General features: G+C 34.0%; 1 protein-coding gene and 1 pseudogene across 1 annotated transcript; one reads left to right on the top strand and one right to left on the bottom strand.

The window, feature by feature from the left end:
• Window positions 1-9,201: 9,201 nt before the first annotated feature.
• On the bottom strand, window positions 9,202-11,001 carry LOC148612405 (uncharacterized; annotated as a pseudogene).
• A 549-nt stretch (window positions 11,002-11,550) lies between these two features.
• On the top strand, window positions 11,551-12,634 carry LOC148612404 (uncharacterized). The gene has a single exon (XM_088595372.1). The coding sequence runs from the start codon at window positions 11,690-11,692 to the stop codon at window positions 12,632-12,634; it is 945 nt and encodes a 314-aa protein (XP_088451498.1). The 5' UTR covers window positions 11,551-11,689.
• The last annotated feature ends 1,802 nt before the right edge of the window (window positions 12,635-14,436 follow it).

The raw sequence follows: 14,436 nt of genomic DNA, 5'->3' as shown, positions 1-14,436 counted from the left end.
AAAATAGAGCAAACATCACACTGTAAGATAAAACTTTTTTAAAAGAAAATCTAACATAATATCATAAAAATGTTCCACTGAAAAGGTTGGTTTGGTGAGTACAAAACGAAAGTGAAAGTAGGGAAAATGGCTATTTATAGTTCGAGACTACTTTTCTGTCCGATCTTCGTGGACTCACCCAATTTTCTTTGCGGGAAATTATTTTTTCACATGTCCTTAGAAATGCTACATAAGTGAAAGTTTTATTGAATCAATTTACATATTTTTTAAAAAATCCTAAAAATATGCACTTCACTATAGAAGTCTATGGGAAAATTAAGGCATGGGTTCCGGATACCATTCTTCATTTAAATTACACCTGTTTACCATAATATATTACATCTGTCTATTTACAAATGCTTATCTACATTAAAACAATATATCCACCAACTTTCAACGTCTAATTTTAAGTTTTACAAAATTTGACGGAGGTAACTTGGTGTGCGAAACAGTGCGCCTTAATGTAACTGTATAGTGCACCCTAACATTTACACCACCGACGCTATATGACACTCTGATTTTGACGAAACGAAATCCAGGATATAACATAACGACCCTTTGACAGTCCAAATTAAAGGCAAGTGGTGTGTAAATAATGTGCCTTTGTTCGACGATCGAGAAACTCTTCTGATTGCTACATGCACAAAACAAAATACTCCATGCTAAATTTGTAAATTATAATAACACATGACGTCGGGTATTTTTACAAGAAAAATGTTGTCTGAAATGATATGCCAATAATATGTCAAACAACCGATAGCTAACATTCACTTTTTTGATATGCCTTTCTAAACCCTTGCAAAAACTTCGGAACTATATGATACAGCTGGGGTATCAGTGCAGTCTGGTTTTGGTTAGTGACAATTACTTTACGTACGTTTGTGATGTTCTGTCTCCGGATATCGTTGACCAATCAAAAAAGAGATACATACATCAAACATTTAAGGCTCGAATTTTAGGGTATACCATGATAATTGTTCCTGACTGAAATGACAGGTATAAATACAACTCAGGTCCCACTAAAATTAACAATCCCGGTTTACGGGGAAGTTTTGCACTTTTATTCAGCTAGATTATTATTTTTTTGTAATTTTTTTTAAAATGTTTGGGTTCTTAAATTTATTTTTTTTAAATTGATGTGTATATTTAAAGCTAGTTAGACGGCACTGAATACTATTAGTCTTGATTGCATTGTTCGTGCCTTTAGTCAGTGCCAAGTACATGTACATTTGTCACGTTACGGTCTGCAAAACCGAAAATTTTAACAATGGAACAGAAGAAATCAATGTAGTAAAGACTTAGTCTAGAATGCTTGTATGAGCTCAATGGCTTCTTTAGAAAGCAAGCAAAGTTTAATAGACGGAAGCGTTAAATATTTCAAGGTAAAGCTGATAGAAACTGAACAGTTACTGTATATTACTTTAAAGTTCATGAGAAGTTCCATGAACAGTAGTTGTTTAGCAACAGTTAATGGTGTGCTGGCCAGGTGCAGGACAGATCCAAATAAATAAAAATAAAACTGGTTATTTAGGTTCATGGCTATAATTTGCTTATTTTTGAAAAAAAAAAGGTGAAAATATAATATGAGGGGAGGGTGTGTGTCCCACTATCGAAATCGATATTTTTTTTTTAATATTTATTTTTATTTTTATTTTTTTTTTTTTTTTGGTTTCTTTTTTTTTTTTCTCAAAAATTTTTTGATGAATAGAAGAACGTAATTATTGACAATGCCTTTTCTGTATGGGGGAAGGATCCCATTTCCACTTAAATCTACAAAATATCGGGTGAAATTTCTCTAATTTAACGCAATGTTGCTTAACCATACCCCTATATAGGCTTAAAATTTTGAAATATTACCAACCATGTCATGCGACTTTTTGCCAGTAAATTAAGGCTAAAAAAGGAAAATAGTTTTTCAAGCATCAATTTTTCAGTAGCCACCCTGAGTCTTAAGTGCCACACGAACAGGGGCGAATGCATGATTTCATGAAGGGAAGGCGTAATTACGTGAATCGGTATAATAGGAAACCAGATTATGACATGTTTTATGGATCAATAATAATAATGAATTGCCAATTTCAATACTATATTAAGCAGATTACGATAGATTTTTGTTTTCTTTTTCTTTAAAAAGCGGTGGCGTACGCCCATTACGCCCCTATCTGGACCCGCCCCTGATGAAATACTCATCGTAGACGTTTCTGCATTTTCTCTTGGGCTTAGTGTTGGGGTAAAAATCTGCCTGAATACCCAGGAATTATAGTCAAGTCGGGTGCAAAACGCATAAATTTACATTTAGGCGCACTGTTTCGCACCAGACATTGATTCGGTCTAACTTGATTTGTAAAATTTAAATTTGAAATTTGGTGGATATATTGTTTAAATGTAATTAAGCATTTGTACATAGACAGATGTAACATATGTAATTGTAAACAATTAAGTGTAATGTAAATGAAAAAGGTATCCGGAACGTTTCAGTCCCCTGCCACATGAGGTTCTCTCCTCTGCAGGTCTCAGTATCGTATTAATTTTCCCATAGACTTCTATAGTGAAGTGCATATTTTTAGGATTTTTTAAAAAATATGTAAATTGATTCAATAAAACTTTCACTTATGTAGCATTTCTAAGGACATGTGAAAAAATAATTTCCCGCAAAGAAAATAGGGTGAGTCCACGAAGATCGGACAGAAAAGTAGTCTCGAACTATAAATAGCCATTTTCCCTACTTTCACTTTCGTTTTGCACTCACCAAACCAACCTTTTCAGTGGAACATTTTTATGAAATTATGTTAGATTTTCTTTTAAAAAAGTTCTTCATCTTACAGTGTGATGTTTGCTCTATTTTATAAGTCATTGTTCATATCTTTTGACAAAATATTAGTTTGTAGAGAGGCAGAAAGAAAATGCACTATATTTTTATAGCATCCATGTTTTGACGTACACCTGCTCAGGGATATGCAATACGATACTGGTACCTGCATCAGCCGGCGGATTTTCAAAATACCTTAATGCGCATGAACTTTAGGAGCTAAAATTGTGAAAAAATAAGTCGAAAAAGATGTTATTATTATTTTTTTCTTCACCTCCTCCTCCATGCATAATTTCGTCCTGTGTTAGTTTCTAAGTGCCTGCTATTTCATTAAACATAGTAATTGGCTGTTAGTTTTTGGAAAAGCCCCACTGCTTTGTACTAAATTTCAGTAATATTTTTTACCGTGTCTACTGGTTGGCTAATTTACTCATGAATCACTGGAACTAGCCAAAGATTAGAAAAATATGTACATTTTTATGAAAAAAAAAAAACTTGAACTTTCTATGTGGACTGCCTCAAAACAGCTTCATTTCAACGAAATGAGACCAAATTTTTTGACTTGATCTAACCGCATAGTACTACCTTATATACATGCGTCGACCGGGAGTTCGACGCATGTATATAATAATAAATTACATTTATTATTGAAGTTTCGATAATTTTCCACGAGAGACCCTGTTTTGTTGACATTTTGAACCGTAATAGAGAGTAGGGGGAGCTTGTTATTTTTGGAAAGGAAGGGTTCAATAATAAATGTAATTTTTGTAGCATATTTGGTATCAGCATACGGGAAAATTATTCCGGAATCGAACTAGGTAGGTGTGACATACACAATTTCAACTTGAAAGTCGTTACAAAGGATTGAAGGGCGATACTCCGCGGTACCGCTAAATCTCCAACTTTTTGTATGGCATATCGTTCTGACCCCAACCCGACATATCAATATCCAAATAAAAATGAGGAGGGTTGCAGGGTCAGAGGAAATTCGGACTAGTTGACGTAATCCCAAACAGTTAGAGTGGGAAAACGCTCTCGGACCCACGTGAGGTCTGGGAGTAGGCCAGAGCGTCAACACAGCAACCCAGTCGCTAGTTGGACATACTGTGACCGAGTTCTTCGGTCAGGTATCCCGAAGGCTGGGCTCCGCTTCCAACACCAGTTCTACTAACCCACTAACATCGACCGTGAGAGGCCTGTATTGGTATTCAAGGTCGTTAAAAACCCCCAAATCCTGCAAATGGGGGTTCAGTGTGTTAGTTTAAACAACAGAGAAAGGTTTGAAAGAAATTATAACCGAAAGTGTATATACAGTTGAAACTTAAATAAAGACGCCAAGAAGTAAGTTTGGTTTACTAAAGCCTAGAAGTTCCAGTATAAGTTTGAAGCTTGTGGTTTACAAGCAAGTAGTTCAAGAAGCTTTAAGATAGTTGCAAACTACCGGGTTGTTTCGATACTGTAATTTCTCTAGTTAGGGAATGGTCGCAGTCCCGCGAACAGGTGGTTTGTAACTATCTATGAGCTTGCTTGAAACATAGTGTTTCAAAGACTAGGTGTCTCGCAAGCTAGGTGTTCCGAGACTAAGTGTCTGGGGAGCAAGTTGCTCCGAGACTAGGTGTCTCAGGAACAAGGTTTTCGGGGACTATGTGTCCCGGGAGCTAGGTGCTCCAGGAACTTGGGTTAAGGCTAAGTGGTTAGTTGATTTACTGAGTGTATGCGTTTGTTGTTTAGGCTTTAGATTTTATTGGTAGTTCGGTTAATATAGAACGATCAAGTTTTAATATGTGTCATAAATATTGAAGCACCTCAGATTCTGTGAAAACAGATACGAACGACATTTTAACTTATTTTGAATTTGATAAGTATTCAAACACGTCGAAAACGTTACATGAGCTCCATGGCTTCTTTAGAAAGCAAGCAAAGTTTAATTGACGGAAGCGTTAAATATTTCAAGGTAAAGCTGATAGAAACTGAACAGTTACTGTATTTTTTTTTAAAGTTCATGAGAAGTTCCATAAACTGTAGTTGTTTAGCAACAGATACTGGTGTGTTGGCCAGGTGCAGGACAGATCCAAATAAATACATTAACTGGTTATTTAGGTTCATGGCTATAATTTGCTTATTTTTGAAAAAAAAAAAGGTGAAAATGCAATATGAGGGGAGGGTGTGTGTCCAACTATCGAAATCGATCCACTGAATCCGCCGCTGGTGTGTCGTTTTTGTTTTTTTGTTTTTTGTTTGTTTTTTGTTTGTTTTTTTTTTCGTTTCTTGATTTTGTTTTTTGTTTTTTTTTTTCTTTAAAAAAATTTTTTAGATGAATACAAGAACCTAATTATTCACAATGCTTTTTCTGTATGGAGGGAGGGTCTACCACTTCCACTTAAATCTACACAAAAATCGGGTGAAATTTCTCTAATTTAACGCAATGTTGCTTAAACACACACCCCTATAGGTTTAAAATAATCCACCATGTCATGCGGCTTTTTGCCTGTAAATTAAGGCTCAAAAAGGGAAATAGTTTTTCAAGCATCAATTTTTCAGAAGCCACCCTAAGTCTTAAGTGCCCCACGAACAGGAGCGAATGCAGGATTTTATGAAAGGGAGGCGTAATTACGTGAATCGGTATAATAGGAAACCAGATTATGACATGTTTTATGGATAGATAATAATGATAATAAATTGCCAATTTCAATACTATATTAAGCAGATTACGATAGATTTTTGTTTTCTTTTTCTTTAAAAAGCGGTGGCGTACGCCCATTACGCCCCCATCTGGACCCGCCCCTGATGAAATACACAGTCATATGTGGGTTGCTAGCTTCCAAATTTGGTACTTTTTGTTCCTTACTGTCCGTACAATTTTTTCATGAAAATAATCTTTGTTTCATTATCCACCCATCGTAGACGTTTCTGCATTTTCTCCTGGGCTTAATGTTGGGGTAAAAATCTGCCTGAATACCCAGGAATTATTGTCAAGTCGGGTGCAAAACGCATAAATTTACATTTATGCGCACTGTTTCGCACCAAACATTGATTCGGTCTAACTTAACTTGTAAAATTTAAATTTGAAATTTGGTGGATATATTGTTTAAATGTAATTAAGCATTTATACATAGACAGATATAACAAATGTAATTGTAAACAATTAAGTGTAATGTAAATGAAAAAGGTATCCAGAACGTTTCAGTCCCCTGCCGTATTAGGTTCTTTCCTCTGCATCAGCCGGTGGATTTTCAAAATACCTTAATGCGCATGAAGTTTAGGAGCTAAAATTGTGAAAAAAAGGGTGTTATTTTTTTCACCTCCTCCTCCATGCATAATTTCATCCTGTGCTAGTTTCTAAGTGCCTGCTATTTCATTAAACATAGTAATTGGCTGTTAGTTTTGGAAAAGCCCCACTGCTTTTTACTAAAAACTCTTTCTAATTTAAATTTGCAATTTTAATTTTTCCAAATCCCCGAATCGCCATTTTTAGATATATATTATATTATATTTTACACCAAACTGTACGGAATTAAATTGGAAAAACAAATATAATATATTAATTATGAAGATAGTAAACATATTCTTTAAATTTTGAAGAAAAAAAATATGGGAAAATTTATTCCAATAGGAAAACCTGATTTCCAATTTGAATATCGACTTTCCAATTCGAAAACCAGTTTTCCCATTGGAAAATCACATTTTCCCATTGGAAAAGAAGTGCTCCCATTGGAAAAAATTCTTCCCATCGAAAAAAAAATTCGATTGGAGAAAATTGCTTCCAATTGGAGAAAATAAATCCAGTAGGAGAATTTTTTTCCAATGGGAAAATAAATTTTCCCAACGGAATTTTTTATTTCCAATGGGAAATATACTTTCCAATTGGAAGATATAATTCTCAAGTTGAAGATAAAAATGGAAAATATAGGATTCTGAGGATAGCTTTAATTTCATCGTTATTTCATATATTTATTATATAAAATTATTTTAGTGCTATAGCTTGTATAAGTCATGAAATGCTAAGTAAACCTGCATTTTCAAATTACAAAATTTTAATGAAAATAAATACAGAAAAAAAACACATGTACCTGTACAAGTGCATGTGATTTTTAGGAGATTAGCCAGTTTTAAAGCATTTCTTCACATTTCTGTTTTTTTTTTTTTTTTTTTTTTTTTTTTTTTTGCGCAAGGCAACACGAATCTAAATGTTTGATGAACTGATTTCCATAACATGTATTTTTTCAATTTTTGAAGTCTCTCTTTTCCAATTCCATCTCATTTATTCCGCAACAAAATTACATGCTTCCTTATACTACGGTCAGAAGAGAACTTTGAGAACTTTGAGTTACAAGTACACTTGCATCAGGCAAACGCGATGACTGTTCGTACTATATTATCAACTTTCCTTTCATCTCAAGTAGCATCCCTTCAGTGCCTGCGTTTGGAGTTTTCTTATCACAACTTATACGTTAGAGCTTGCCGTAACTATGATACACAGACTTTTTGCTACAAGAATGAAGTTATCACTACAGAAGTTTTATTGTCGTCATTATGAACTCGCGAGTCGTTACGCTGTTTCTATCTGCACCATGAGTTCTCCTTTCCTCTTTCGTCTACCGCTGACTTACATTTTAAAGAGCAATTCGGCGGGTGTTTCCAGGAAAGCATAGGATGCTTATCCTAGCGGTGCTCCTGGTCCATTTTTTAGTGCAGTCCGAGTTGCTCATATACATTTGTTGCTTTGTACGTGTTATTTTGGTTATTTCTTTTTATTTCTTTGTTTTTCTGTCTGTTTTCCCTGTCTTATCTTTGTCCTTGAATTGCATTCTTTTGTTGTCTGCTAGAATTTTGGTTCCCTTAATTACTCTGAATCTACAATGTAAAAAGCAATACTAATTACAATAATTGCAAATAATAACAACACCCCTGTCTATTGAAAATAAAGTTATTTGCTTATAATTTCATGCAATATCATTTTAAAAAGTTAGTTGACTTTTACATGTAATAACTTGTTTAAGAAATACGGTGTGTTCAGAAGAGCTCTGATGTGCTCAAAATTATTCTTTTCTGTCACAGCACTTAAAGCTCATGCTGTGAACCTGCTTACATTAAGACATCATTTATACACCGTACATTATGAGGTGGCATGCAGCAAGATAAGTTACTCCAAGTAATACAATTAATTAGGGAATCTTGTATATAATTGAGGCTTTGCCTTTAAATGTACCTGATGAATTAGCTGAAAATACAAGATTTCACCACTGTTCAAGTCTCAAAGACATTTGTGATTGCCTCATTAAGACAGATACATAACACATTATAATTACAATAATCACCTTTGGTTTAGATCACCAGACTTCAGACATCAACAAAGTTGTGAATGGGTATTCAATTTACAACTGTTATAAAAATGCATTGAAATATAATACATGTACATGTATTTAACAGATCTGGAGGAGTAGCCATATTTGAATGTCTGACTCTTTGTCTTTCTATTTGTATAAGCAATTTAAGCATGAGGTTCATTACAACTACATGTAGTTCTATCCAAAGGCATACCAGTGTAAGTTCATATAATAAAGTAATTACATATGATTTGATAAATTTTTGGAGAGGTAAAGTGATTTTTCTATCCTTTTTTATTCATCTATTCTGAGCCTTACAAGATAAAAAGATGCAGTTATAAGATGCATTGGCTTTTGAAGAGATACCTAGCCCGAATTTCCTCTGGCCCGGAATATTCGGATATTGATCTGTCGGGTTGGGGTCAGAACGATGTGTGATACAAAAAGATTTTAGTGGTACTGCAGAGTATAGTACTTCAAGTGCTTCTAACGATTGTTATTATTTTATTCAGGCCACCCAAAGTCCGCTGAAATCCTTAATTTCCAATCACAACAATATTCACTCCCTAATCAACTATGCAGGACGAACTGTTTATTCGACGTCAATATACAAGAAGTGAGCAGCTTGTCGACCGTTATCTGGGGCGCATAAAATGTGGATACAACATGTGCCAGGGATGATTCCAAGGCAGATAATATTTTAAAGACGGGAACCTATCCAGAAATTTATAAAATTTCTCCACAAATTGGGATACCCGCGACCACTTTCTTTGGATCAAAACCCCTACATTGGAATAAGCAATTAAAATCTTAAATCTATATGTCGAATATTTTTCTTGGCTTTTTTCTTTTTGTTTTTGTTTTTGTTTTTTTTTGTTTTTGTTTTTTTTTTGTTTTGTTTTTTTTTGTGGGGGTTGTTTTCGTTTTTGTTTTGTTTTTGTTTTTGTTTTTGTTTTTGTAAGAAAAGTAACGATTTAAAAAAAAATCATTTATTAATCACTATCAATGACATGAAACTTATAGTATATAAACATAAATAATACTAGGTTTACATTATCAATAAATGAATAAGTCTTAAATAGATGCATGAGAAAGTTAACAAATTTAACAATTTTATATTATTTCAGTCCTGATTTGTCGCTATAGATTCTTCAAAGATGATCGGTGTCTTGGTTTTGTACGGCACACTCTTGGTCGTTTCCTTTGATTTGGCTTTTTTAGAACTCTTTGCGGAATCGGAATTTGGGAATTACTATTGACTGCTTGAACGACCCGGCCTTGGAGACAGTTGGATGTTTTACAGTCATTCATAAGTTTATGAGAAAGTTTATCTTTCTGTTCTGTTGTTTTAGATAACCAACACTGCTGTGATACCTTATGTCGATTGTAATGTCCAAATAGCTCATAATTTCCGGTTCCATATAACGCTCTTTTCAAACCGGCAAAATGTACTCTGGTTATATCATGAAGTTTGTTAACTAAGTCATGGAGACTCTGTGGCTGCCAATTAATTGTATTTTTAAAGACATGATTAATGGATTCACAGTTGTTGTTGGTCCATAGGCGGTCTCGGACACTTAGTTGTTTCCTAGGAAAAGTAACATGTTCGAGTCTATCTTTTAGACGAGAATTAAAGCAACTGGCACACGGTGAATGCTTTTGAACGATATCATTTGATTTGAGATCAAATTCAACAGAATCGTCGGTTGTAACAAGTCCTGTAGAACCAAAGATGTCGTCAAGGATTTTTGAACGTTTTTTGTCATTGCAACCTATACTATTCTTTGAATGGTCAGAGACATTGTCTTTCATGTGTTTTGTACACAACAACCGAGTTGTGACACCACTTTCGTCATCACTGCCGATTCTAAGATCAATTATTTTAACTTATCCTTGGGTGCGTGCTTTGACGTGCGAGAAGAATGCATGGTAATTCAAATAAGACCCATCCCAGTGCAGAAATAAAGGACCAATGAATATGGGATGCTCACCAGTTTCTTTTCTCATAACTTTTGTGTTTTTGTAAACAATGTTTGTAACAAACACTGCACCAAGGTTAAATGTTCTATCGACATCAAGTATATGGTCGTTGTCAGATTTTAAAAACTGTATGATGTCCTTCATCATATCTTTTGTATAGCAAATAGCTGATGGCGGCTTATTGTTGTCTTCTGCGTATATAACTGCTTTTACAAACTCTGTGTTGTTCATCATAGAAAATATATTAACGACCTCGTCTGCTACATTTCCAAGGGACGAAGATTTATGTTGTTTTTTTCTGGTTGTAAGCAATATTGCGTATTTGATGATGATCACGTGGAGCTGACTCCGGATTATCTTAAACCATATTTTTGTAAATCTCGGAACAAGACTTTTTATTAGGTAGTTCCTCTTCAACCTTTGCTAATACTTTGGGGTCAGTTCTGACATACTCTTGCGATGAGTGTTTGGCATTGCTAGATGAACTATTAAAGAACTGTTTTACTTTGACATTTCGCTGATTCAACTAATATCAAAAGTTCAGTTTGATTTGAAATATACATCGATAACTTATGTATACCAAAACATAGAAAAGCTAGAAGCGAGTTCAGAATAATTGTCCTGAAGCAACAAAACCTTTCCAAACTGGGGGATCTAACACTTCATTCTTGCAATACTCCTGTATGAGCGTTAAGATCCGTGCAATGGGAAAGCCGTCAGCACCTAACTGTCGGGCGTAAACCCCGTCATGCCATGCCTACATGCCGAGATACTAGCAAACCCGTCCTTCATTTAGTACTTTAAAAATTGTACTCTGAAGAGTCGGTTTGATGGTACCCTTCCCATGGATCTAGCATACCTCCGCTCAAGGCAGTGTATGGCGAATGAAGTTTATAATAGTGTATGCGTATGTTTGGAAAGCTTTCATTCGCTTCTAGCGCATCTTTGACGGTGCATAATTGATGAATTTAAAATATAACAAATATGACAGTGCACATACCAAATAGAAAAGGTGTCTTCCACCTCTTCCCACTTTTAAAAAATTTAAAAAACATTATTCCTCCTATTCCCACATACAAGTTTCTTTGATGTTTTGATTTGTTTTTATAGTAATTAAGCCCTACATAAATGACACCTTCTGTTTACCTGTGTTTACCTTTTTTTTGCAATTTTTGTGCATATTTTATATTTTTACATAAGTATGAAAGAGAATGAGATTTAAACAAATGGAACATAAATTTAAGATTTTATTATAATATGTGATATGATATTTAACAAAATATAAATATTATCAGAAACTGAAAAAATACTAGACCAGAATCTAGACATTTTGATGTAATTAAATTACAGCTTTCTAATTGATCAAATAATTATGAACTGGCAAAGCCGAGAAATATTAAATGTTTCATTGCAAGCTGATGTACTGATTTGACAGATATGTACTCAGCTGAGAACCCCAAGCTTCATGAACTCCAAGCCAATGTTTGGCTATATATTGTTGTCCATTCCCAGTTTTTGTCATTAAATAGTTACAATGGCTAATGCAATACTACAAGTGAAGTTCGTTACAAACAGACTTGGCAACCAAAACCTAGTACACAATGGCTTTAAATTTCAAGCAAAAAACAGAAGGGATGAAAGGACTTACTGGAAATGTTCGACTGCAAATTGTCCTGCTACACTTAATACATTAAACAATATACCAACCAAAGTATCAGCAAATCACAACCATGAGTCTGATAACGTGCAGTTGAAGGTAGATGTAGTCCTGCAGAGCATGAAAAAACGTTGCATAGATGAGCTCACTCCAGTTCCCACTATCTATGAAGAAGAATTAGTAAAACTCAGAACTGATGACTGGAATGACGACACACAAGAACTAGTGGAAAATATTCCTACTTTCCCATCTTGTAAATCAGCCATGTACAACAAACGCAACAAAACTTTACCAGTTTTACCAAAGACCGCTGATGACATCAACATAGATGGTATTTGGACACAGACCACAAAAGGAGACCCTTTCCTTTTAGTGGATGACAACACAGTTGGACGCATGTTGATATTCAGTATACACAAGAATCTAACACACTTAGCAGCTGCAGAAACTATATATGGTGACGGCATATTTTATACATGCCCTACTCAATTCTACCAACTGTACACATTCCACGCAATGGTTGACAACGCAATGTATCCGCTAGCGTACAGCTTACTACCAGCCAAGAGCGAACTTGTATATACCAGATTTCTTACTCTACTCAAAGATTTATGTCAACAACATCAACTGCAACTTCAACCTACTACTATCTTTCTGGACTATGAGGTCGCCATACGCAACGCAGCATACTCCATCTTTCCTGGCATCAACGCAAAGGGCTGTTTTTTTCACTATACTCAGAGCATATGGCGAAAAGCTCAGGAAACAGGTCTACAAGTGCCTTACAAAGAAGACAACAACACTAAATTGATGAACTGTTAAATTGTTATGTGAAAACAAAATTATTGTGTGTATGTTTAATATATATGATCTAGTGCTTAATATCGTAGAGACTGGTTGAATGAATGTATTTAAACTGATATTGTTACTTTCTTATGTCTTATGACTTATGTATATCAAAAACTACTGATTCATTAATATACATTATGTATTCATATATATAACTGTTTATTTATATTTCCTTAAATTAAAAAGTATAATATTCAAAATTTACTTGTTTCTTTTTTATTATATTTATGCAACAAAATGGAAATTCACTGACAAAATATATCATTTACCTGTCATTAATTACAAAATCAATTAACACCTAATCAAACATTGTTTATACAGTATAATCCTTTATCTACACTATTTTCCACCTATTCCGACATGAAAATTTACCTTTTTATTACCTATTTTATAAAAAGTGGGAATAGGTGGAATGAACCTTAGAAAATTATAGAAAATTAATTCTTAAAAGTTAATAAATTGCATGCTGTCTACACTTGTACTTATTAATTTTCTAATTATACTCTTAATATTTTGAAATTATGTTATGATTTTCCGATTTGACACAAATAAACTTAAAAGTTTTATAATATTTAACAAATAAATTCTATCGGGTTTTTAGGGGGAAAAGGTAACCATGTTCTTTCAACTTTTACTGAAATAAATTGTAAGAAATTTCTCATTGTTTACGTGATATGCAAATATATTCTTCTGTCTCGTAATTTGAACTATGTTGAATTGTTGTCTCATTAGCAATTATAACACATTTCCCTACGTTGATATAAGATATAAGTGTAATTACCTCTTGTAATATTTCAAGCTTTCTTTCATATTTGTTGGTTATTCTGGGTTCCACAGAACCCCAAGGACGCCACATTCTTTTTCTTTTATTTGAAATTTGAGTGTATTTTAAAATATTTGCTTATTCTTGCGAATGTCGAACAATAAATGAAAAAGAATGCAAATAAGGTAACAAGCTACTACATACTCGGCTTTGAGTAAAAGCCAATTTCTATAATTGTTTTTTACTGTGATTTCCGCATATAGTACTTCAGAAAGCGCTAACAAAAGTTTTTGTGAAAAAAAATAATTTTATAACAGAACATCGTTCGTTCTCTTATTAACACTAATTAGCGGAAAAATACCCAATTATTAGTTAAATGACTGATAAGACCAATTAACAAGGTGGACCAGCTACTACCAAGAATAGCGCGTGCCACGCGTAAATATTAACTTTTATGTCTCTGTGTAGCATTTAATATATATCGAAAATAATAATATTTCATTATTAAAATTAAACAGTACATTTCATTCAATATTTTCACACATTAAGCAGTAAATATACATTGTGTCAGGCTTCACTGGATTCAATCAACAATGTCATGTCAACGAAAGTTGGTGCGTGCTAAGTAAAACGTTAATAACTCTTTTATATTTATCTATATTTACACCTAATTTGAAATGTACGTTCTTTTATTTAAACTTTATCATATTGATTGGTCTTGGTGCTAATACAACTGCTCCTTTATGTCCTTAGTGCAGTTTCATGAGCTTGGTGCACCAAGGCGGCCTAGGCGGTGTTTAGACGGTACCGAATATGCAGCCCGAAGAGTCGAACCCCGATTTGCTGGCTATGGTTCTAGACTGCTTGACTATGACTAATGCGAGGTAATATAGGACCGGTAATATAACCTCATAACATTCTGGAATTGATGTGTGTATATATAGGATTTAATTGCTAAAAACACAAGTAACACTTAATTACATGTTTATGCAAGTTCCTATTTAGTACACTC

This window comes from Perna viridis, chromosome 7, assembly GCF_037379345.1.
Source record: "Perna viridis isolate PV_CMFRI_1.1 ecotype Kerala chromosome 7, ASM3737934v1, whole genome shotgun sequence".
Classification (NCBI taxonomy): Eukaryota; Metazoa; Mollusca; class Bivalvia; order Mytilida; family Mytilidae; genus Perna; species Perna viridis.
The sequence above is the reverse complement of the archived record's forward strand: the minus strand, read 5'-3'. Positions and strand labels throughout refer to the sequence as shown.